The 27083-nt window shown below is 44.9% G+C and overlaps 1 protein-coding gene across 1 annotated transcript in view; it reads left to right on the top strand.

Annotated features, from left to right (window-relative positions):
• Positions 1 to 26364, top strand: part of LOC126285250 (uncharacterized) — an 88507-nt gene extending 62143 nt beyond the window's left edge. Inside the window, exons 3-4 of the mRNA XM_049984546.1 lie at positions 19368 to 19601; positions 25923 to 26364. Coding sequence (XP_049840503.1) covers positions 19368 to 19601; positions 25923 to 26084 — 396 coding nt within the window. The 3' untranslated portion in view covers positions 26085 to 26364. The remainder of the gene's footprint in view (positions 1 to 19367; positions 19602 to 25922) is intronic.
• Positions 26365 to 27083: the final 719 nt, after the last annotated feature.

The following is a 27083-nucleotide window of genomic DNA, read 5'->3' as shown; positions in this document are numbered from 1 at the left end:
CAGTGCAAGCACCCCTTTCCTTGGGCTGTTGATTCCCAAACATTTCGCGGTCGAAAACGGCAATTTGCAGGCCAATGAGCAACAGGATGAAGTTCTTACAACCTTTCACACTGGTGACATCTTTTTCTAAGGACATCAACGGGCAGCAACTGCACTGAACGTGATTGTTTTACTTTGGAATACAGTGCGACCACAATTTTTGCTCTGGTGTATGGGGTGAAACCACTAGGGACTGTTCAGAAACATTCGATGAAATGAAGCAGCAAAGGGTGTGTTTGGTATTTCAGCAATCTTGAGGGGTGATAATGGAGGAGGACTGGTTTTATGTTTTTTTTTTCAAATGGCGCTGAGCGCTTTGGGACTTAACTTCTGAGGCCATCAGTCCCCTACAACTTAGAACTACTTAAACCTAACTAATCTAAGGAGATCATACACATCCATGCCCGATGCAGGATTCGAACCTGCGACCGTAGCGGTCACGCGGCTCCAGACTGTAGCGCCTAGAGCCGCTCGGCCACCCAGGCCGGCTGGGGCTGGGTTTGTGACATTCACACAGGCATGAATAAAACTCCAGTGTTTCCCTCCAAGACCACCTAATTCGACAACACCCTTGGTGCCAACTGCCCAGCTTTGTTGAGCACTTTAAAAATGTATCGATACGGAGGCAACTCGTGACTGAGTTCCAGACGCCTGCAGGCAGGCAACCCGTGACTCCCTTCCGATTCCGCCTGCCCATTAGCAGTGTCTCCCGCAGTTTCCAAGTCTCCATAAAGGACTGGCGCTCTACAGGTACATTTATAACGTGCTCATGAAAGCAACATCCGACCCCTTCCCTTAAATCACAAAGCAGGAGGGCGGTAAACAGGAGGGATGAAAGCATAGACACCCTTTGCTGCTTTGGATCACGTTCAAATTTCGTCGATTGATTTTGAACAGTCCGTAGTGGTTCCACCCAGTATGCCAGAGTAAAGATTGTGGTCGCATTGCACTCCAAAGAGTTTTGATAACTTTCTGTATCATTGCTGGCTCCCAATAGCCTTAGAAAAGGTTTGAATCGTTCATGGGGTGTTGGCAGCGTCAGAAGTTGTCAATAACGTCGACCTGTTGCTCACTGCACTCTGAAATCTGTGGGTATCAAGTCACCAAGGGGAAGGGTGGTTTCATTGACGACCTTTGTGTCAAATATGGTTCAAATGGCTCTGAGCACTATGGGACTCAACTGCTGAGGTCATCAGTCCCCTAGAACTTAGAACTACTTAAACCTAACTAACCTAAGGACAGCACACACATCCATGCCCGATGCCCGCATCCGGCCATCCTGATTTAGGTTTTCCGTGATTTCCCTAAATCGCTCCAGGCAAATGCCGGGACGGTTCCTTTAAAAGGGCACGGCCGACTTCCTTCCCCGTCCTTCTCTGATAAGATGAGACCGATGACCTCGCTGTCTGGTCTCCTTCACCAATCAACCCAACCCAGGATTCGAACCTGCGACCGTAGCGGTCACGCGGTTCCAGACTGAAGCGCCTAAAACCGCTCGGCCACTCCGACCGCCCCTTTATGTCACCCTCTGAGGCCTATTCTTGTCGATTCTGAGCTACGGCGTGTCAAAAAATTTTTATTCAGTCAGCCATAAGAAATCCGCGAGATTTCAACGGGAGATGGCGGGGGTTTCAGGGCTCTAACCTCCATCGCAGATAAGTCAAATGTAGGGAAGAAATGTGGGTAAGAGAGGGTGTGACTATACTCCTGTCACGTGACACGTACAAGGTGGTTTTGGACAGAGATGTGGTGAATTTTGGTTCCAAAGTGACTAACTGACGCACCTTACAGCTCACATGAACTTCTGAGCTCTGAACTTTTTTTGGGATTTGTCGACACCTTGTTGTTTGCAACGTCCCCGAGCCCGAGGTTGACGTCGTAGGGAACGACGCTTTTGCTTTGATAGAGGGATAGGTTGTTGGCACCTTAGAGCAAAATGTAAAACTTCTACATCTCAGTGGGAGATAACTACGAGGGTTCGAATAAGTGATCTTGTGCTTGTGTTGCCCAGTGTAAAGCCGTAAGCTAAAATTTATCTCAAGTTTCTGTTTCGGATGAATTCTTTTGAAGTACCCTGTGTTACTAGCAAGCAAATCGATGCTTCATTCGGGACTAATCGAATGAAAGAATTTATCCAGTGAAACGGGGAAAGCTTGCACCAATTCCTCAATTTATTTTCATTAGGCTCCTTTTCACGTAACCTGACTAGAAACTTTCAATAAAGCCTTCCACACGTCTTGAGTATACCACAGAAACGGGAGGTGCTCGTAAAAATAATATTACGGAGATGTACAATGCGCCCTTCGGTCTTTCTACCCGCAATCTGTTTCATATATTTCTTGATCAGCAGTCAAGGGCTACATACGTCCTTCCACTTCTGCCGACTGTTAACAATGTCATTTTGAAGCGTACCGAAAAGGAAGACTCTAGATTTCCTTTAACCACAAACAGAATTACCTCTGCAGTGTGAGATTGCTCTGTACGCCATCTCTTTCTACTACCAGACGCAGAGCAGCGTCTACAATTGCACATACGTTTTTTCGGAGCAATGGGAAGACGACGTTTGTCATAACGAGGCACTTATTCCAAACGTTGTTCAACGACACGGCAAACCGCAAACAGGATAGGAAAAACAAGAAAACTGATGTTTCACCAGAACATATTTTGAAAACTTCTCGTTTATAGGAATAGTTTCTGTCCTGAAAGTGGTTGCGGAGAACGATGCTTGCTCTCAGCGAGTATGTACTTAGGAGTATTAGAGCCGCAATTCATGTGGGTTCATTTCGACTAAATTGACTGTTCGCTGTAAAAGCTCGTTAGATATAAAAAGAATGACTGTGGTTTAAGATAGCGTCGATCATGACTGGAGCAACGTTTCATCAAACATCCTTACACACATCATATCCATTACTGTTGAACAAGTTCCTCGCTATTTCCTAAGTATCCTCTGAGTTTCAGATCATTCAGTTCATGTGTTCTTGGTGTTACTTAACGTTTCGTCCGAATACGTATGGCCGGCTTGCTCCCTCGCGTTCCTGGTAGTTCCTTTATTTATGCCTTTGTTTGACGTGACGAGTTTAGGACGTTCGGCCACACTCTTACATCTGATCAGACACCCTTGGAGAGCTCATACAGCAACGTGCACAGTACAGGTGGCCAACATTCCACTATTAATAACAGTAATTATAATAACAGTACAATAACGAGTGTATGTTATTATAACAGTCTCACATGATCTGTTACGTACTTTTCTCATAATGTTCCTACCGAATGACATTCCTATGACATTCGAAAAGAAATGAGTGGCAGCTGTAAGGAGGTAATTATGTCCGGAAAACAAGATCACCCACCAATGAAGAACGAAAATCGTATTCCAAATCAACAGATGGGTTGGAATGAAAAAATAAGTAGTGATCAGAAACGCAGGTTTCCAGCACTTGATCTACCGTCTACTTTCTAACACCATGCCCCAAGAAGACTAACTGTAAGTGCAGGAACTTAATACAACAAAAGTAAAAGCCAAAAATAACGAAGTTAAATTCAGCGTTATTGTTAATCTTCTCAAGAAAATGCTGAAGAAGCAAGCAAGATCGCTACTGTTCCAGTGAACAACATAGACCAAAAACGAAATAGTGCAAATTACAATTCTTTAGGTGAAATTTTAATAGGATAAGGAACTTTTAAAAGGAAAACAGTTTCTCTGTGTTTTCGTTTATTTCTCAGATATTATCTGGATGTTTCTTTAGTACAAAGGACAAGCAACCAACCATTACGAAAAGTGGGGTTTATAAGATAATCTGGCAAGTGTTTCAGTCGTGCTATGAGACGAACTGGACGGTCAGTCTGCATTCGTCTCAGAAAACATCACAGAAACTGGACATTAAAGAAATCAGATTTAGCCTTTGCTAAACATTACTTAAACCACAACCACAAATATGTAGTAACTGTAGGAGCGTATACTTAGAGGTAAAGGGTGCAAAGGACGCTCAATTAGAAACATTAGAAATTAATAAACAGATATGTGTGTCCTCACATTTACTATTGATTCATTTCAATTACTGGTCACTTTTTAGATGATGTTGCAATTCTTACATATGACAGGAAACACGGTGCCTTCATTAATAGATAGGTAATCACTCAAATACCCATTCCTATGCACATCGTTCTATTCCAGTGTATTTTTATTCATATAGTAAATACTATCTTAATGAATGTCAAAAAGTTGTATAATAAAGGTGTAGGTGTGTCAGAATGGTCGACAGAAATAACTTTCATAGTTTAAGCCGAGAATTTATAGATTGAAACGTTGACATATGTTACTCTATCCTTGGTTGCTATTTATGTAATCAGTTTGTAGCGCAAAATGGACTGCCTACCCGAAACCCAGGTCGCACAAAAATAGCAAAGTTTTGTGAAACTAGGCTAAGTTATGTTTCGCTTAGTTACTGTTTCACCAAGAATCCATTATTGAAACAGTTAAAATGATCAGGGATCTTTTGATAGCTTTGACAATCTGCTGGATAAAATGAAGACGGCTGGGATAAATCCAGAAAGAAACTACACCAATGACAACAGCTAAAGATGTACTCGCCTGTCGTTATAACTGAGCAAATGAAGAAATGACGCGCTCAAAGAATCTTAGTCTTACGTAATCGTTCATTACTAGCTCGAGCCGTCTGGTGCTGGACTATATCACAGCAGAACAGATTCAAATGGTTCAAATGGCTCTGAACACCAAGGGACTTAACATCTGAGGTCATCAGTCCCCTAGAACTTAGAACTACTTAAACCTAACTGACCTAAGGACATCACACACATCCATGCCCCTAGGCAGAATTCGAACCTGCTACCGTAGCGGTCGCGCGGTTCCAGACAGAAGTGCCTAGAAACGCTCGGCCACATCGGCTGGCCAGAACCGATTCATAATGAATAATGAATGCATTAGTTTCTACTTTAGTTCGGGTACGAACATATTTCTCAATTTTTAATTGCATGTGAGGAAAGAAAGAGTTATCTCCCAGGCTAGATGCTCACCCATTGGCCTGTACAACTATTTCATTCCATAAGAATTAGATTCAAGAAGATGAAAGGACTCTAGAGAGGCATCTGCTCGGACTATCGTGTACATAGCGAGTAAACCAGCCTGATGAAATATCCTGATGACGCTGAGAGCTTGGTTTCTTCCGTTGATTGTGTGCAGAACTGTATCTTAAGTTCCGCTCCAGATGTGCAGGGTGCTATATCACTTGAGACCTTGCTAAAATGGTGACGCCAGATAAGTAGCGTAGGTTCGAATAATGCAAAAATATTTAATGCAAAGGAAATGCGTATTGGAAGCGCCCATATGGCTAGGTAACGTATGAGTTACTATTCTGTAGCTAATGGAGAGACATCTTGTATGTTCTGTTGCCCAAGATAGCGGCTACTTATAGGTTACGAACATAATTAGTGTCATCTGGCGACATTTCAGTCAGGTATAAAATGAAATTTAACTAAACGAAAGCCATATGTTTAACTGATTTTGTTAAGCACGAGCGCTATTCGGAAGGTGAGATCGGATCGGTTGCGAAATGTTTTATTTGTAACACTTAGCTACACCTTCCAGCTGCATTGTACCAACTTTCCCATGCCCTCTTCATAGAAGGCAGCCGCAAGTGCTTTCTGCAAATCTCTACGCTGGTCTGCAGTTCGTTGTCCATGGTATAATGTTGTCTTCATAGCCAGAGCAGAGATGAAAAGCAGGTGGAGCTAATTTTGGGTTTTATTGGGGCTGACCAAACACTTCCCATCGAAAACGCTGCAGGAGCTGCTTCATTGCCCCTGAAGAGTGCGGCCGAGAATTGTCATGAAGAAGGAATCGTATGACAGTTATGTTATGTGGGATGCATGACATCAGGCGAACTCTCACACCAGGCCCTCGTACTTGGCAGGAGACACTATTGTTCTGGGCATCTTCATGTGCTCGCTGTGCGGTCAGAATTGAAAAGAGGAACGTGACACAATCGATGGGCAGACTAGAGACATGGCCCAACACATCTGCGCAAAGCTTCATAAGATTTTTACTATGGTTTCCGTTTCCTGTCCGATCGAACCTTACTTTCCGAATAGCTCTCGTATAATGTGTAGTATCAACCATTATCAGAGAGGACATATATAACACCGTTCCATAGTGCTTTTGTTTATGTTTAGGAAATTACGTTTCATGAGAGAACAAAGTTAAACAATATATGAAATATATAATATATTATCGATATTCTTGTTGTAACACCGAAAATGCAAGGCACCTACTAACGATATATAACTTTTTTTAAAATTGTATATAAATATTTGTAATTTAAAAGCTTTCTTTTAATAAGTAAGGACATTCCTTCACTGTATGTGTACATTTAGCTAGAAGTCTGTTGACGTTTCATTGTATTTATCTGTGTTTTACTGTGAAACTTGTTGTTCGTCAACATCGAGTTTAGATCTGAAATGTCAAGAAGTCGTTTCTGAAAGTATTTGTATGGAGTGTAGCCATCTATGGAAGTGAAAGGTGGACGATAAATACACTCCTGGAAATTGAAATAAGAACACCGTGAATTCATTGTCCCAGGAAGGGGAAACTTTATTGACACATTCCTGGGGTCAGATACATCACATGATCACACTGACAGAACCACAGGCACATAGACACAGGCAACAGAGCATGCACAATGTCGGCACTAGTACAGTGTATATCCACCTTTCGCTGCAATGCAGGCTGCTATTCTCCCATGGAGACGATCGTAGAGATGCTGGATGTAGTCCTGTGGAACGGCTTGCCATGCCATTTCCACCTGGCGCCTCAGTTGGACCAGCGTTCGTGCTCGACGTGCAGACCGCGTGAGACGACGCTTCATCCAGTCCCAAACATGCTCAATGGGGGACATATCCGGAGATCTTGCTGGCCAGGGTAGTTGACTTACACCTTCTAGAGCACGTTGGGTGGCACGGGATACAGGCGGACGTGCATTGTTCTGTTGGAACAGCAAGTTCCCTTGCCGGTCTAGGAATGGTAGAACGAAGGGTTCGATGACGGTTTGGATGTACCGTGCACTATTCAGTGTCCCCTCGACGATCACCAGAGGTGTACGGCCAGTGTAGGAGATCGCTCACCACACCATGATGCCAGGTGTTGGCCCTGTGTGCCTCAGTCGTATGCAGTCCTGATTGTGGCGCTCACCTGCACGGCGCCAAACACGCATACGACCATCATTGGCACCAAGGCAGAAGCGACTCTCATCGCTGAAGACGACACGTCTCCATTCGTCCCTCCATTCACGCCTGTCGCGACACCACTGGAGGCGGGCTGCACGATGTTGGGGCGTGAGCGGAAGACGGCCTAACGGTGTGCGGGACCGTAGCCCAGCTTCATGGAGACGGTTGCGAATGGTCCTCGCCGATACCCCAGGAGCAACAGTGTCCCTAATTTGCTGGGAAGTGGCGGTGCGGTCCCCTACGGCACTGCGTAGGATCCTACGGTCTTGGCGTGCAATCGTGCGTCGCTGCGGTCAGGTCCCAGGTCGACGGGCACGTGCACCTTCCGCCGACCACTGGCGACAACATCGATGTACTGTGGAGACCTCACGCCCCACGTGTTGAGCAATTCGGCGGTACGTCCACCCGGCCTCCCGCATGCCCACTATACGCCCGCGATCAAAGTCCGTCAACTGCACACACGGTTCACGTCCACGCTGTCGCGGAATGCTACCAGGGTTAAAGACTGCGATGGAGCTCCGTATGCCACGGCAAACTGGCTGACACTGACGGCGGTGGTGCACAAATGCTGCGCAGCTAGCGCCATTCGACGGCCAACACCGCGGTTCCTGGTGTGTCCGCTGTGCCGTGCGTGTGATCATTGCTTGTACAGCCCTCTCGCAGTGTCCGGAGCAAGTATGGTGGGCCTGACACACCGGTGTCAATGTGTTCTTTTTTCCATTTCCAGGAGTGTAGTTTAGACAAGAAGACAATAGAAGCTTTCGAAATCTGGTGCTACAGAAGAATGCTGAAGATTATATGGGTAGGTCATAATGAGGAGGTATTGAATAGAATTGGAGAGAAGAGAAATTTGTGGCACAACTTGACTAGAAGAAGGGATCGGTTGGTAGGGCATATTCTGAGGCATCAAGGGATTATCAATTTAGTAACGGAGGCCAGCGTGGAGGATAAAAATTGTAGAGGGAGACCAAGAGATGAATACACTAAACAGATTCAGAAGGATGTAGTTTCCAGTAGGTACTGGGAGATGAAGAAGCTTGCATAGGATAGAGTAGCATGGAGAGCTGCATCAAGCCAGTCTCTAGACTGAAGACCACAACAATAACAACAACTGTGAAACTTATAAGCTCTGGGAATAGGTCAAAGGAATTGTTATTTGCATCGACTAGTAACGATAGTACCAGTGCTTGTGCGTTGTAAAATCTTTGGGTAGAGAGCTGTTGCGCAGAGCGCGTTGAGAGAGAGGAGACGGGCTCCCGCGCTTTTAGTGTGCGGTAGTGTGGTGTTAAGGCTCTCGCAGTAGAGACTACCGTTTTCGGCGGCGGCCAGATGTCTAGAGCAGGAGGTCGGACAGTGGCCGGGAAGAAGAGGCTGTATTAATTACGACTACTCGTTTCTATAATTAATTAGCCGTGGCTCCACAATATGCTACCGTCTTCAACAACAGCAGCATTTCCAGCGACACAGTTTCGTCTTCGGTTCCGAGTATCGTCGTATGCACAGCACTCAAGTAAGACTGTTCATTGGCAGAAAGTTGTATTAACGGCTAATCCGGCAGCACAACTGAATGTGATTTGATTTATAAGATTTATTTAAATAACAATCAGTTAATTCAGGGGGATTGCGTCTTCATTGCCCCCAGACATTGTTACCAAGCAGGATCCTTGTTCCTTTTTTTCCTAATATGCTAACTGAGTGTCATAAGAAACAAGTTGAATAGTTACAGCCACATTATTAATCAATAATTTCTCTTTTAAGAATTTTAGCCTCCGTCTACTTTCAATTAACTGTTGTACAACAGAGGCTTGAGTATATGCCTAAAGTAATGCAATTTCATTTCTCAAGTTTGAGAATCAATCACTGGAAAAAATCCAAATCTAAAGAAATGCACAAATTAAGAGAGTGGAAGTTTTATTTATTTTACATATAGCTTGGAGCACATGGCTGTTTGGTTTGTAACGTATTCTAGTATTTAATTCTGTTCAAGTCAGTAAAAAAGGCTCAGTTGTTCAGACAAGAATAGGAAATCCAATATGCAAAATAAGTAACGGCAAAGTAAAAAGTGCTTGCTTTTTTTTCTAAATTTCTTTGATGACGTTATGCTGAGGTCGCTGAAAGTCATTGTTCACGTAACGAACTTCAGTACTAACAAACAGTTTAATTGCATATTTTCAAGTCATTACTCGATTGCCTTTTTCAAAATTTAATGCCAAACATAACGTAAGTGTAACTTCTAAGTTTTCTTTATCATTACATACTCACTTAAAATTAGTGGTAACCTTTAGTTGCCACATCAGTGTATAGTTATATATGTTTTTCTTTCATATCATCTTGTACAGTGTTTTGGATGTAAATTACCCTCTTCGGCTGGCGACTATTAATTAGATCCTTTTCGTTCATTGTTGTAACTTTTGGATTCATGATCAGTGGTACCCCTTTCTGTCCAGTGTTGTTCGTGAGTGACTACACAAAATAACTTTCATTTTCCAAATTATAGCCCTGTTTGGTTTAATTGCTTTTATTTTTAGTAGACTTTCCATCAGACGGTTCGGTTGTATACTTTCGTCCTACTTATCGGTATCACTTCTTCGGGAAAGATACAATGAGAAAAAATCCAATAGGCATACACGCGATCCACGGTCATATTTTATATCGCAAGCAGGATAGGCCGATTAGTAGGAGGGGGGTTACAGTGTGATGTCAAATTATAATAAAAATAAAATTATATTTAATGAAAGACAAATCTTATCTCGCGCAGCAACCTACTGATACTCATTAAAGAGGCCATAAATATCACAATGTGAAACAGGGACAACGATTTAATGTTACTTAATGGTGCATGGAAATGGGCTCACGGCATTAAAGTCTTACCTCCAAACGGACACCACAGGCAACGCCAACATCGGTGCGATTTCTGGCAGCGTTACGACAAGGTAGGACTAATTACACGTCATTAAAGTAGTAATTACGATAGTCAGTTGTTCCTGAAGAAGACGATAAAGGCTATCATTGAAAGCTCGACCTTTTTTTCCTAATGTGACGTGCCACGAATGCCGAGTATGTAGTACGCATAATAGCATATTGTTTAGCAAGTACGATGAATTACGCCAAGCGAGATTAACTGCCTCATGATCTGCGTTACAGATTTTTGGCGAGTTGTCATTACAGATACATACATTGACCACCGACCTACTCCTACTATCGATGTAAACCCTTCCAAACAATAGCAGCATCCCCTGTCGAGGAATTACTGCAAGTCAGATACCCACATGCATGTAGTGTCAGTGACTGTGTAGACCGTGTGTAGAATGGGGAAGGGGCACGATCCATTTGAGTTTGACCAAGGGCAGACTGCGATGGCCCGAAGGCTCAGCACGAGCATTTTAGAAACTGCACAACTTGTCGGGTGTTCAAGGAGTGCTGTGGTGAGTGTCTTCAACAGGTGGCGAAAACAAGGCGAAACCACATCCAGAAGTTGTGCGGTTGAGCTCCAGCGCTCATTACAAATGTTGGACATTTTAAGGTGAGCATACTGGTAAAACAGGACAGACGGCGAATTGTGGCGGAACTAACATCAGACTTTAATGCTGGGCAGAGTACAAGTGAGTCAGAACACACAGTGAACCAAACACTCCTAAGAATTGTCCTCCGGAGCAAACGACCCACGCATGTACCAATGTTAACACCACGGCATCGGCAACAGCGAGTGAAGCGGGCACGTGACCATCGGCACTGGAAGTTGGTGCAGTGCAGGGCATTTCATGGGCTGATGAATTCCGAGACCTTGTTCATCATGCCGATGGGAAGACAAGAATCCATCGTCTTCCAAGACAACAGCTCCTTGACACCTGTCCTGCAGGACGGAGCAAAGCTGGTGGCGCCTCCATTATGGTCTGGGGAACATTCACGTGGCCACCCATGGGTCATATGCAGCTCGTGCAAGGCACCATCAAGGCCAAGTAGTATCGTACATTGGTTGCAGACCATGTACATCCCTTCGAGACGATCATGTTTCCCGACGGCAGTGGCAAATTTCAACAAGATAATGCGCCATGTCACAAGGCCAGGACTGTGATGGAGTGGTTCAAGGAACACAGTGGCGAGTCCCAGCTCATGTGCTGGCCCCTCAACTCGTCAGATCTGTACCCGATCGAACACATCTGGGATGAGATTGAACGTGCTGTCATCAGAGCTCATCGCCACCCTCCTCGGAATTTACGGGATTTAGGTGACATGTGTGTGGAGATGGGATGCCAACTCCCTCCAGCGACCTACCAAGGCCTCTTTACTTCCATCTACCACGCTTTGCCGCTGTTATCCGTTCCAAAGGTGGACATACCAGTTATTAGGTGGGTGGTCGTAATGTTGTAGCTGATCAGTGTATGTACATGGACATCGTCGGATGTCCATGTACAGGTACACATTCCTACAGGTACACATCGTGAGCTGCTATGTAAATGATTAAGAGTTCCAATTCTCTGTGACAGGTAGAACAGCCACCAGGGTGTGTTAGTGTTTGGTGTTGTTACAATGCATGGTGCAGTATATGAGAAATTTAATAACGTTAGATGACGAGTGATCACTGTGAAGCACCCGGAGATGGCGCGTACTCAAATGATACAGTGTTATCAGCGCCTGCAGAAATCGGAAGGGGTCTCATTGTGAATCTCCATTTGGCAGACTCGTCGAATCGTACAATACATAGATTTGTGGGGAAATAAGATGTTACAGTGGCCCAATGTTGGACTGCATGAGAATGTAAGGGCAGACACACTTGTCGTAAAACTTCCAATCAACCACGTCTGAACACCACAAGGCAGAATCGCCGTATGGTGTACCAAGCATACACTGTAATCAATTCACATCTGCGCCTCCATCCGAGGACAAGAACTGAACTCCCTGCATTCAACTGTGTCATCCCGCACCATTGGCTGGAGACTAGCAACAGCCAGATTAGGGAATTACCGTCCCATGCGTTCGCTTCTAGTAACATCTGTAAAAAAAGGATGCGTTTGGAATGGTGTTGTGATCAGGAAGCATGGACTACTGATCAATGACGTCGCATTGTGTTCAGCTTTGAATCGCAGTTCTGCACTACCCCGGATGACGATCGTAGCTGAGTATGGCGAGGATGTGAGGAAACATTCTTCCAATGTCCAGGAGGTGTTACTCCTGGAGTCGTGCTGTGGGGAGCCATCGGTTATGACTTCAGGTCATGGATAGGAGTGACCGAGGGCATTCAGACAGCACAGCAGTACGTCACAAACATCCTGCAGCCTCTTGTGTTACCTGTCATGTAACAGTACCGTGGTGACATTTTTCAACATGGCACTGCTCATCCATACATGACAGTTGTATCTATGAATTGTGTGCGTGATGTTCATCCCGAGTGAGAGCAAGACCCCCAGATCCGTCCCCGATATGACACGTCTGGGACCAGTCCGGACGTGAACTTGGTCCCAGTGGCAGCCTCCAAGACATCAAAGACCGGTTACAGTAGCTGAGGGCCAACACGCCCCAGGAGAGGATACAAAGGTTTTATGACACCCATCACAATCGCATCAGTGCATGCACGCAGACCAGACCAGTGGGGTTGCAACATCATACTGATAAGTGGGTTCATACTGGTAACAGCTTCGTAAATGTGACTCCGTATGGTAACCGCTGTGTAAACTGGTAACCACTGTATAACATCATATATCCTCTCAACTCGTGAAGTTTCATCTCGTTTTCTCCTCTTGTTCTGGATGGTTCGTGCGAATTAAGTTGTTATAGCGACATTGTATTAGAATCACATATATTGAGTGGACAGTTTTAGTACGTAGTTTTCACTTTGAGTTCAGCCCTGTATATTCATGAGAAGCTCAAAAATTTCGGACTGAGGGTTCTACATTTATATAAATAAAAAAACCGTGTATCTCCTAAAGTCCTTGACCGATTGTTTTCAGATTTTGACGTAACATTGTAGTCTAATATGGGCGTATATAAGGTGTTACAAAAAGATACGGCCAAATTTTCAGGAAACAACCTCACACACAAATAAAGAAAACATGTTATGTGGACATGTGACCGGAAACACTTAATTTCCATGTTAGAGCTCATTTTAATTTCGTCAGTATGTACTGTACTTCCTCGATGCACCGCCAGTTGACCCAATTGAAAGAAGGTAATGTTGACTTCGGTGCTTGTGGTGACATGCGACTCATTGCTCTACAGTACTAGCATCAAGCACATCAGTACGTAGCATCAACAGGTTAGGTTTCATCAAGAACGTGGGTTTGCAGTCAGTGCAATGTTTACATATGCGGAATGGCAGTTGCCCATTTGATGTATTCATTAGCACGCGGCAATAGCTGTGGCGCGGTACGTTTGCATGGAGACAGATTTCCAGAACGAAGGTGTCCCGACAGGAAGACGTTCGAAGCAATTGATCGGCGTCTTAGGAAGCACGGATCAATCCAGCCTATGACTCGCGACTGGGGAAGACCTAGAACGACGAGGACACCTGCAATGGACTTCGTGCAGTTGACGATAACCGTAATGTCAGCGTCAGAGAAGTTGCTGCTGTACAAGGTGACGTTGACCACGTCACTGTATGGACAGTGCTACGGGAGAACTAGTTGTTTCCGTACCATGTACAGCATGTGCAGACACTATCAGCAGCTGATTGCCTCCACGGGTACACTTCTGCGAATGGTTCATCCAACAATGTATCAATCCTCATTTCAGTGCAAATGTTCTCTTTACGGATGAGTCTTCATTCCAACGTGATCAAATTGCAAATTTTCACAATCGGCATGTGTGGGCTGACGAGAATCCGCACGCAATTGTGCAATCACGCCATCAACACAGATTTTCTGTGAACGTTTGTGCAGGCATTGTTGGTGATGTCTTGATTGGGCCCCATGTTCTTCCATCTACGCTCAATGAAGCACGTTATCATGATTTCATACGGGATACTCTACCTGTGCTGCTAGAACATGTGCCTTTACAAGTACGACACAACATGTGCTTCATGCACGATGGAGCTCCTGCACATTTCAGTCGAAGTGTTCGTACGCTTCTCAACAACAGATTCGGTGACCCATGGATTGCTAGAGGCGGACCAATTCCATGGCCTCCACGCTCTCCTGACCTCAACCCTCTTGACTTTCATTGGCCATTGAAAGCTCTTGTCTACGCAACTCCGGTACCAAATGTAGAGACTCTTCGTGCTCGTATTGTGGACGGCTGTGATACAATACGCCATTCTCCAGGGCTGCATCAGCGCATCAGGGATTCCATGCGACGGAGGTTGGATGCATGTATCCTCGCTAACGGAGGAGATTTTGAACATTTCCTGTACCAAAGTGTTTGAAGCCACGCTGGTGCGTTCTGTTGCTGTGTTTCCATTCCATGATTAATTTGATTTGAAGAGAAGCAATAAAATGAGCTCTAACATGGAAAGTAAGCGTTTCCGGACACATATCCACATAACAGATTTTCTTTCTTTGTGTGTGAGAAATGTTTCCTGAAAGTTTGGCCGTACCTTTTTGTAACACCATATATATATATATAAATAGAAAAATATATAAATCTAAAATGTACATTGTTAGCAATCAGGAAATTTGCGTTTATGGATTGTTGGCTCATGATAAGAATACTACTACATAATCTGAATTTGTAATAACAATAAGCAATGCTGAAGGTCAGAGAGTGTAGCGAAGAAAAGATGTACGGAAGAGTGGGAGCAAATGGACATAGAAAATGGGAACGCGGAGATGGACAGAGAGATGGGGCAGGAGGAGATGGAGAGAGGGGTGGGGAGAAAAGGACAGACAGAGAAAGGAGGGAGGAGGTGATGCACTGAGAGAGGGGGAGAGAGAGGTGGGAGGGGGAGATGAGGAGAAAGGGGGTTGTAGAAGATGGACAGAGAGAGGTGAGGAAGTTGGACAGAGAGAGGGGAAAGAGGTGATGAACAGAGAGAGGGGGAGAAGGAGGAGAATATGGACAAAGATAGGATGAGGGGGAGACAGACAGAGGGGGAAGAGAAGGTGATTAGGACGTTTATCCAATTCCCATACCTATCAGAAACATAAGTTTTCGCTTTTCTTCCTTTTTCCATTTAAGCAGATTCAGTCACATCAAAGCTTGGCTGGGCACAGATGGTAGTTACATATACTGAAATTAGATGTAAGTACCTTCACACGTACTCAGACTTATTAAAATAGAGATTTATTTGACTTGTCTCGTCTGAACATTGGTAGAAGGGAGTAATCAGTAGCTAACATAAAGGTTTTCGACAACAGCATGCGACAGGATTACAGATATTTCATATCTCTTGCCATTTAGACTGAAACAAGAAATGAGATTCAGTGACGGAATAAGCACAAAACTTGCATTTTGCCATTACTCAGTACGAGGCAGAACAGGAGTTAATATTTCTGCTTGTTCACCAGCTAGGAACAGAAATTCGATTCAAGTATTCTCCTTCAACGTTTGTCAGATTCCACAAGGAGCTAAAGAATCGTCGGCTGTGTTAAGAGAAGAAGAATACTGTCTCAGAGAAACGACTCACGCACTTCCTATGCCGATAGCAACACTTGTTAAAATTCGGCCGCCAGCTCCTTCGCTATGGCGATCATCGCGAAGTATCTTCCAGCGACCTTCAGAGACAAGTTCTCCCGATCGGTACCGGCAGGGAAATCCTTTTCTCCAGCCAAACGCACCTCCAAGCTGGACACGCAGCTTCTACGTTAGCGCTCCACGTGTCGAATACCAGCGGCTGTTTCAGAAACATTACCTCCCACTACATTGGTCATGCACCTTCCAGCCAATCACCTGAAACTCGTACTCCTTTCAGAACAATTCCTGGAAGGCTCCATTCCCCCCGTTGGACTCGTTTCTGTTCTTTTCAGCTGGAGGCGTGCTCTGGCACTGTCCGTGACAAAATTCGACAGAGGTCAGCTCATGAGCATCATTTGTGACCCCAAGCATTCCTTCACTCTAAAAGAATATCCATTCCTATTCTTCCACCGCGACACTCTATACCAGATATGTTCTTCTGAAACTTTTTTGTCTCGCCAGAGAGCAACTTCTGCCCTCTCTGTTCGTGCTGCAGGGGATCTGCGGCCTCTAGTATAATAAACCACCGCTGCCAAGCATTGTTCTCTTTCAGGTCAATAAATGTCCGCCTCTCCAGAATACAACAAGATACTTCCCAGCCCCTCCGTAAACGAGACCGAGCGAGGTGGCGTTGTGGTTAGTACAATGTATTCGCTTTCAGGAGGACGACGGTACAAACACGTGTCCTGTCATCCTGATTTAGGTTTTCCCTGATTTCCCTAAATAGCTTAAGATAAATACCGAGATGGTTCCTCTGAACAGACACGGCCATCTTCCATCCCCATCCTTTCCTCATCCGACGGGACCGACCACATTGCCGTTTGGTCCCCTCTCCCAAATCAACCAACCAATCTGAGCCAGTAGTGGCTTCTGAGCAGGCAAGGCCACTCGGCGCTTTCTCTTGGTGCTCAGACTTAATTAACTCCCAGACATGCAGTATCACAGAAATTGTCAGATTGTGGTGCCACCCCGTAACTGCAAATGAAGTGATTAACGCGAATGTGTATTTTAAATATGATCTACTGTAAATACAAGTTTCCAAGAATATTAAATGATGTGGTTGTTGTGTTCTTCAGTCCAGAGACTGGTCTGGTGCAGCTCTCCATCCTACTCTATCCTGTGCAAGCTTCTTCATCTCCCAGCACCTACTGCAACCTACAACCTTCTGAATCTGTTTAGTGTATTCATCTCTTTGTCTCCCTCTGCGATTTTTACCCTCCGCGCTGCCGTCCAGTACTAAATTGGTGATCCCTTGATGCCTCAGAATATGTCCTACCAACCGATCCCTTCTTCTAGTCAAGTTGAGCCACAAATTTCTCTTCTCCTCATTTCTGTTCAATACCTCCTCATTAGTTATGTGATCTACCCATCTAATCTTCAGCACTCTTCTGTAGCACCACATTTCGAAATCTTCTATTTTATTCTTGTCCAAACTATTTATTGTCCACGTTTCACTTCCATACATGGCTACACTCCAAACAAATACTTTCAGAAACGACTTACTATACTTCATACAAATACCTTCTGAAAGTACTTCCTGACACCTAAGTCTTTACTCGATTTTAACAAATTTCTCTTCTTCAGAAACGCTTTCCTTGCCATTGCCAGTCTACATTTTATATACTCTCTACTTTCGACCATCATCAGTTATTTCTCTCCCCAAATAGCAAAACTCCTTTACTACTTTAAGCGTCTCATTTCCTAATCTAATTCCCTCAGCATCACCCATTTAATTCGACTACATTCCATTATCCTCGTTTTGCTTTTGTTGATGTTCATCTTATATCCTTCTTTCAAGACACTGTCCATTCCGTTCAGCTGCTCTTCCAGGTCCTTTACTGTCTCTGACAGAATTACAACGTCATCGGCGAACCTCAAAGTTTTTATTTCTTCTCCATGGATTTTAATTCCTACTCGAAATTTTCCTTTTGTTTTCATTACTGCTTGCTCAATATACAGATTGAATAACATCGGGGACAGGCTACAACCCTGTCTCACTCCCTTCCCAACCACTGCTTCCCTTTCATACCCGTTGACTCTTATAACTGCCATCTGGTTTCTGTACAAATTGTAAATAGTCTTTCGCTCCCTGTATTTTACCCCTGCCATCTTCAGAATTTGTAAGAGAGTATTCCAGTCAACATTGTCAAAAGCTTTCTCTAAGTCCACAAATGCTAGAACGTAGGTTTGCCTTTCCGTAATCTACCTTCTAAGATAAGTTGTAGGGTCAGTATTGCCTCACGTGTTCCAACACTTCTACGGAATCCAAACTGATCTTCCCCGAGGTCGGCTTCTACCAGTTTTTCCATTCGTCTGTAAGGAATTCGCATTAGTATTTTGCAGCCGTGGCTTATTAATCTGATAGTTCGGTAATTGTCACATCTGTCAACCCTTTCATTCTTTGGGATTGGAATTATTATATTACTCTTGAAGTCTGAGGGTATTTCGCCTGTCTCATGCATCTCGTTCACCTGATGCTAGAGTTTTGTTAGGCCTGGCTCTCGCAAGGCTGTCAGTAGTTCTGATGGAATGTTGTGTACTCCCGGGGCCTTGTTTCGATTTAGGTCTTTCAGTGCTCTGTCGAACTCTTCACGCAGTATCGTATCTCCCATTTCATGTTCATCTACATCCTATTCCATTTCCATAATATTGTCCCCAAGAACATCGCCCTTGTATAGACCCTCTGTTAACACTCCTTCCACCTTTCTGCTTTCCCTTCTTTGCTTAGAACTGGGTTTCCATCTGAGCTCTTTATATTCATGCAAGTGGTTCTCTTTTCTCCAAAGGTCTCTTTAATTTTCCTGTAGGCAGTATCTATCCTACCCCTAGTGAGATAAGCCTCTACATCCTTACATTTGTCCTCTAGCCATCCCTGCTTAGCCATTTTTCACTTCCTGTCGATCTCATTTTCGACTTTTTGCCTGCTTCATTTACTGCATTTTTGTATTTTCTCCTTTCATCATTTAAATTCAATATCTCTTCTGTGACCCAAGGATTTCTATTAGCCTTCGTCTTTTTACCTACTTGATTCTCTGCTATCTTCACTATTTCGTCTCTCACAGTAACCCATTCTTCTTCTACTGTATTTCTTTCCCCCTAATGCTCTCCCTGAGGCTCTCTACAACCTCTGGTTCTTTCAGTTTATCTAGGTCCCATCTCCTCAAATTCACACCTTTTTGCAGTTTCTTTGTAAATTTGTAAATATGATCTAATGTAAATACAAATCTACAAGAATATTAAATGCATGGTGGCAAAATCTTGCCATGTTACAATCTAAACCGGTGATGGTAAACTATCCAGGCTAGAGTGATCTGAGCTATGTTTGCACTGCTTATATCAGAAGGTGTGCCACCCTCTCTGGGTTTGAGTAATGCGGTGAGGGGTGCCTACCTGATCCAGAGTGCCCTAGACCGTTCAGTGGCGTTACTCTGGAAGGTGCGCCAGCTGCTCGGGGCGAGGCAGTGACGAGAGCCCTGCCGCTGCAGGAGGACGTGGAGGAGCACTGCTGGAGGCACAGCCACGTGGTGCTGTCGGAGGCGCTGGTGGCACGCCTGACGGGCGGCGACCAGTTCTCCGCGCTGCGCCAGAAGTTCCAGCAGGAGGACGCCAAGATGGAGGCGCAGCTCGCCTGCATGGACGACGCGCACACGCGCCGCCTCGGACTCACACCCAAGGACTTCGACAAGGCCGTCGAGACCGTCAGCTCCCTGATCTCTGGGGTACGTTGATGATCAGCGTAAAGAAGCCACAGTTTCCTTCCGCTACTGGCAGATACGCGCATTCTTTGAAATACACTACTGGACATTAAAATTTCTACACCAAGAAGAAATGCAGATGATAAACGGGTATCCATTGGACAGATATATTATACTATAACTGACATGAGATTACATTTTTATGCAACTTGGGTGCATAGATCCTGAGAAACTGGTACCCACAACCAGCACCTCTGGCCGTAATAACGGTCTTCAAACGCCTAGGCATTGAGTCAAACAGATCTTGGATGGCGTGTACGAGTACAGCTGCCAATGCAACTTCAACACGATACCACAGTTCATCAACAGTAGTGACTGGCGTATTGTGACGAACCAGTTGCCCGGCCACCATTGACCAGACGTTTTCAATTGGTGAGGGATCTGGAGAATATGCTGGTAACGGCAGCAGTCGAACATTTTCTGTATCCAGAAAGGCCCGTACAGGACCTGAAACATGCGGTCGTGCATTATCCTACTGAAATGCAGGGTTTCGCAGGGATCGAATGAAGGGTAGAGGCATGGGTCGTAACGCATCCGAAATGTAACGTCCACTGTTCAAAGTGCCGTCAATACGTATGAGAGGGGACCTAGACGTTTAACCAATGGCACTCCATACCATCATGCCGGATGATACGCCAGTATGCCGATGACAAATACACGCTTCCAATGTGCGTTCACCTCGATGTCGCCAAACACGGATCCGACCATCATCATGCTGTAAACAGAACCTGGATTAAACCGAAAAAATGACGTTTTGCCATTCGTGCACCCATGTTCGTCGTTGAGTACACCATCGCAGCGCTCCTGTGTGTGATGCAGCGTCAAGGGTAACAGCAGCCATGGTCTCCGAGCTAAAAGTCCATGCTGCTGCAAACGTCGTCGAACTGTTCGTGCAGATGGTTGTTGTCTTGCAAACGTCCCCATCTGATGACTCAGGGACAGAGACGTGGCTGTACGATCCGTTACAGCCGTGCGGATAAGATGCCTGTCATCTCGACTGCTAGTGATACGAGGCCGTTGGGATCCAGCACGGAGTTCCGTATTATCCTCCTGAACCCACCGATTCAATATTCTGCTAACAGTCATTGGATCTCGACCAACGCGAGCAGCAATGTCACGATACGATAAACCGTAATCGCGATAAGCTACAATCCGACCTTTATCAAAGACGGAAACATGATGGTACGCATTTCTCCTCCTTAAACGAGGCATCACGACAACGTTTCACCAGGCAGCGCCGGTCAACTGCTGTTCGTGTATAAGAAATCGGTTAGAAACTTTCTTCATGTCAGCACGTTGTAGGTGTCGCCTCCGGCGCCAACCTTGTGTGAATGCTCTGAAAAGCTAATCATTTGCATATCACAGCATCTTCTTCCTGTCAGTTAAATTTCATGTCTGTAGCATGTCACCTTCGTGGTGTAGCACTTTTAATGGCCAGTAGTGTAATACGAGGTGTGTGATTGAATTATTGAGACCGACAGCACTGCAAGCGATCTGACAATGCTGTGTTCAGATGGGTCAAATGGCTCTATGGACTTAACATCTGAGGTCATCAGTCCCCTAGAACTTAGAATTACTTAAACCAAACTAACCTAAGGACATCACACACATCCATGGCCGAGGCAGGAATCGAACCTGCGTCGGTAGCAGTTGCGCGGTCCCGGACTGAAGCGCCTAGAACCTCTCGGCCACCGTGGCCTGCCAATGCTGTGTTGTTCTGCTTGTGCTTGTGCATTCTTCCCTTCCGGGAGCTCAGTTCAAGTTTCAGATCTGTACAGCCATCACGCGAATTTTGAGAGCTCAATCAGTGAAGTTGTGTTTTTGTTGTGCGTTACGAAAACAGAACAGCAGAATATAGAGAAGCGTTATGCCGTTAAGTTTTATGTTAAGCTTGGAGAATCCGCAAATGTGACCACTGAAAAGTAGGAAAAAGCCTATGGGGAATGTTCCTTATCAAGAGGACACGTTTTTCGCTGGCACAAATCATCTCTGGAATGTCGAAAGCACGTTGAAGGTGAACCTCGCTCAGGGAGATCAGCTTCAAAAACCGGATCATGCTGACGTTTAATAAAGAGTGTGACGGGTGATCTGTTAACCACTTCCACCGAAGTTTTGCATCTTCGAAAGGTTGGTGCCAAAATGGTGTCCGGATAGCCTCACAATTGAGCAGAAGAACAATCGAAGAAACGTGAACGTTGAACCCCTTGATAGGACTGCCAGTGACCACCAACGGTTCAGTAGTGTGATCACAGGCCATGAATCCTGTATTTTTAGTGCGATCCTCAAACAAAGCTGGAAAGTGAGGAGTGGCACACTGAGACATCTCCTCGAACTTCTCCTCTAGAATGAACAGATCAAAGATCAAATAATGCTGGTTTGGTTTTCCGATAGTAGGGGTATCGTGAATAAATAATTTGTTGCTCTAGGATAAACTGTCAACAAAACTCTTTAAAAAGATTTCCTTCAAAGGCTCAGGAAAAGCGTGCATCGAGTGAGACCAGACATTGCAGACAACGGGGTGCTACGTGATGACAACGCCCAATGTCGCAGGCCACTTCCATCACGTAATTTTTGACCTCGAAATGTGTTGCTGTTGTTCCACAACGCCCTAGTCACCTGATCTTAGTCCTTATGACTTTTTTCTTTTAGCGAAAATGAAAAATGTTTTAAAAGGACGCCATTTTGGGACTATGGAGAACACTGAAATGAACGTGTCCGTCATGTTTAACGCCCTGCCAGCTAAAGCCCTTCAGCGCTGATATCAAGACTCAGAGCTACTTTGAAGGGGACAGTATTGTTGCCTGGAAAAGTAAAAAATTTTGGTAGATAAAAAAATCAGTCTCGTTACTTTTTTCACATACCTCGTATCTGCAAGATGTTGTCTGATTCCGCTTGGAGCACAGATAGGTTGTTTCTTACGTTGTCATTGCGAAGCTGATGATGTTTTGTACGAGGGTGATGCCGAAATTAATGCGTCCCATACATTTTCATCTACTATACAACAGACACAGAAATTTCAGCAACACAGTTAAAGAGAGCAAGATCTCACCTTCATACTCTCATTTTTTTCACATAATATGCACCACTCGTTAACCGGTTTTGTCGACAATGAGCAAGAACCTGCATGCTGCTCTCGTAGTAAGTTGAACCAGATGAGGCTAGCCACTGTCATACGGCAGAATCTGAGTCTGGAATATTTTGACCACGTTGTCCGTCTTTCTTATGCCCAAAGACGTGGAAGTCTAAAGGTGCAAAATCAAGCCCGTATTGTGTATGTGGTAGGACAGTTCAGCCAAACTGGCAAAGAGTTCCACAGCTGCAAAACTGTTACGGGGTCTACTGCATATCAAGCACAAGTTTCTCATCAATTCTTTTGGGTTCGGCTCGTAGTGGTGACACCACGTCTCATCTCCAGTGAAGACAGTGTTGAGAAAATTATCACCTTCAGCCTCGTATTGATCCAGTAGGTTGCAATATATCTCTGTTTGATGATTCTCTGGTCGTGTGTAAGCCCACGCACGAATCATCTCGCAAACACTGCGCGTGACTCGAGATTCCGTAAGGTCTTGCATGAGGCGTTACAGCCAACATCCGGCTGTGCACACAATTCCTTCACCATAACCCGTCGATCACCAAGGATGAATTGATCGAGGCGTTGTTCACTATGAGCGGTGGCAGTTCAGCAGGGTCGAGCAGGATGTGACTCGAAGTCCACTTTTATTCCATCACAACTTAAATGCAGCATTCAGTGCCTCGTTTTACTCGCACCTGCTATGTCATATCCTCACACGGTTATCAAGCGACGATGGATTTCAGTTGGCGGAATAAGCAGTGAGAAATTCAATGACACGTCCCTTATTTTATTCCTCGGCATGAGACGCCAATTTGGAAAGCCCCTGATGCTGCTGTTGACTGCCACAGGACAACGAAACATGAGCGAAAACATTGAAGAATTGTTTAAGCTTATTTGTCCGTCGCTGACATAGAAGACCGCAAACCTTCTTTCCTTCCGGTCTGAGCAAGCTGTGGAGTGACTGGAGTACATGTAAAGCTTACTGGGACAGGGTAAATGCTAGCTACAATGAAGTCGATAACTCGATTGTAATATTGGCATTTTAATTTGATATCCCCCACAACTGACAAAATTTATAAAAAATTGTGTTTTTTTTTGTCCACCCACACACTCCTGAAAATGTCACATTAACAATTTGCAATTACGCGCCCCTATTACCGGCAACTGCGTTGATAAATACTCGGCACCTCGCAAGGTTAACTACAAGATCAAGAATATTAGGTAAGCTGTTGGAAGTGATCAAGTGTTGGTGAAAATCTCGCTTCTGAGCACACAAAGAGCTCTAACCGCAGAACTCTGCACGGAACACGCGTTGGCGCAGTGCTGCGATACAGACCGTATATCTGCCTTCGAAGACGATGGCCAAGACGCCGTCTCCAAGGCCGTACCGCTCGATGGCCGAAGGAGAAGTCCTCTCTCCCCCCAATTCTCACGTCTCCCACGCGTACGAAAACGCGGCGGAAGAATTCTCAGTTTCGGCCAATGTCGAACGCTCTATCATCGCCGAAATCCCTCCAACAGCATTTCTGAGATCTACCTAATGATGGAGTAGACCATAACGCCCCTAGGCAAACGAAATTCCTGTCTTCGCCACGTGTTGCCCAGCACAGGTGGTTCCGGATGCCGGGCTATCCCCAAAAGCGCCGTACTGTCCCGCGTTTCCGGTGACCGCTACGGCGGCCCGGCGAGCTACGGCCATCTGCAGACTTTATATTCAAAAATTCTCAACTTCCGACACTTTTCACCAACGCTTTAAGTTAGTGGCTCAATCATGCAGACATGCAGGGAATACTGCACGAGAGTGCCTTATATTTATCATAATTCCATAGAGTAATGATCTGATGCCCTTGCCAGTCCCTTTATTATTAATACTAATGTTGGTAAGCTAACGTGTAAGTAACCATGTCCTGGAACCTTACGATTGGTTCTACACTAACGTCATCTGGCTCAGTCATACAAAAATATAGGACACATTAATTTCGGAACGACCCTCGTGCACTGAAGAAGAAACACTTATAAAACTCCAAACAAGAATAAAGTAGCAGCCTCGGTCTGCCAGGATTAAGATAATAACATTGTCCTTCTGGCCACAAATATTATTTGTTTTCAGATAGTTAATTAGTAATGTAGTAAGTATCACAATTTTTCATTTGATATTTCGCTTCTTACAGCAGTAATTTTTGTATTTTAGAAGAATATCACATTCCTTCATTCGATATTCCCGTTCTAACATTACTAATTTAATACATTTATAATGGGGCTATCTCCAGCTTATGATCTGCCACAATAACTACAGACATAGGCATTATTAAGATAGATTATAGTTCTATTATTCAAACAAATAATTTATTTTTTACTAGCTGTTACCTGTGACTGTGTTCACGAACCAGTAGTTTTGTTGTGATGACTGACGGTAAGTAAGCAAGCTATTGTACGTCCAATAACGTCAGCTGCCCTAAGTGTTTGCCTGTTTATTGTGTACGTGATATGCACCTCCCCCTCGCTCTCCAAATCCTCCAGTTGCCCCAATGCACGACAACGTGGCATGCGCACAGTGTGTCTGTAGGCATGTGCAGGAGCAAGCATCAATATCTCACTCTTTTGAAGTAGCTATACAATATACAGGCCCTATATTATCCAACAGATTTAACACTCCTTAACATGTTTTCTATTCACTTATGAAAAAGAAATTAAATTTCTGCTTCTTACGTCCTACTAACGCGAATTCTTTACAGACTAATGGAAAAACTGGTAGAAGCCGACCTCGAGAAAGATCAGTTTGGATTCCGTAGAAATATTGGAACACGTGAGGCAATACTTGCGGTACACGGCTGTTAGAAGGCGGGGGGGGGGGGGGGGGCAAGCTCTTTCGCGTACTCTGTGTAGAATCGAATTGGCATCCCGTCAGGTCCACTACACTTTCCTCTGTTGAGTGATTTCAGTTGATTTTCTATTCCTTAGACACTTATTTCGACGTCAGCCGTTTTTTCGTTCGTGCGAAGATTTAGAGAAGGAACTACAGTGCGGTCTTTCTCTGTGAAACAGCTTTGCAAAAGGGTGTTTAGTATTTCAGCTTTAAGCGTGTCATCCTCTGTTTTCAATGCCATCATAATCCCAGAGTGTCTGGATATGCTGTTTCGAGCCACTACGGTACATAGAATTTTTACTTCCGAATCCCGTGGTGCTGAGCGAGTAGCGCCCTTGCTGCCCAGGTGGTTCCAGAGGTGTGCCAATGCCAGCGTCGGCAGCTGCTGAGGAGCTTGCAGCAGCGCCGGCGAGACCCGCTGTGCACCAGGTGGCCCGTGCAGAGGTTCTACGCCTGCGTCCAAGAGGCTCAGCAGCGCATCCTGCAGAACCCGCCCCACGCCTCCTGACGATGGTCGGCGCGTCCTCTGCAGACTCGCAGGTCTGCCGCCAGAGGACTCTCCTAGCAGCGGGCGCCTCTGGTGTCTGACCGAGGACGCGAGAGAGGGCAGCACGGAGCGCGGACGAAGCCCTCCTGGCGCTGCGTGCCGTTGTCGCCAAAATCTTCATGTTGATGTGCGTGCTAAGCAATCATTCGTGTCACCGATAGCCCACAATGTTTCCTGTTATTCGTGAAATTTATGTAAAAAATTACAGACATCCGCACTAAACTGACATCTCAAATCACTACATGTAATTCCAAATGACATCTGATGCGAATCTGCTTCTAAAACCCACTTTGCGGTGAAGCGATCACAAGTGAAAACGAGCCAACCGTTTACCGCAAGTCTCTATAGGAACGGAAGGTTCAGAATGTTTGGAAAAGAGCACAGGTAGTTCTAGTTTTCAAGAAGGCCTATATCTCTGACATCGATCTGTTGTAGAATTTTAGAAAATGTTTTTTGCTCGCGTATCATCTCATTTCTGGAAACCCAGAATCTACTCTGTAGGAATCAACATGGATTCCGGAAACACCGATCGTGTGAGACCCAACTCGCTTTATTTCTTCATGAGACCTGTACTTGAGTATTGCTCATCAGTGTGGGATCCGTACCAGGTCGGGTTGACATAGGAGATAGAGAAGATCCAAAGAAGAGCGGCACGTTTCGTCACAGGGGTATTTGGTAAGCGTGAAAGTGTTACGGACTGTAAAATTAGAGAGATTCGAGCGCGCACGGAGGCTTTCCGGCAGTCTTTCTGCCCATGAACCATACGCGACTGGAACAGGAAAGGGAGGTAATGACAGTGGCACGTAAAGTGCCCTCCGCCAAACACCGTAGGGTGTAGATGTAGATTTCATAGACTGCTGTATCGTCTCAACATCGATAAACTAACTGATTCTTACCTTAACAAACAAGTTGTTTAATGAAATCTTATATTTGTAAATGGGTACCAGTCTGTAATTTGGT

The sequence above is a fragment of the Schistocerca gregaria genome, chromosome 8 (genome assembly GCF_023897955.1).
Source record: "Schistocerca gregaria isolate iqSchGreg1 chromosome 8, iqSchGreg1.2, whole genome shotgun sequence".
NCBI classification, from domain to species: domain Eukaryota; kingdom Metazoa; phylum Arthropoda; class Insecta; order Orthoptera; family Acrididae; genus Schistocerca; species Schistocerca gregaria.
Note: the sequence above shows the minus strand (reverse complement) of the source record. Positions and strands in the feature narration are given on the sequence as shown.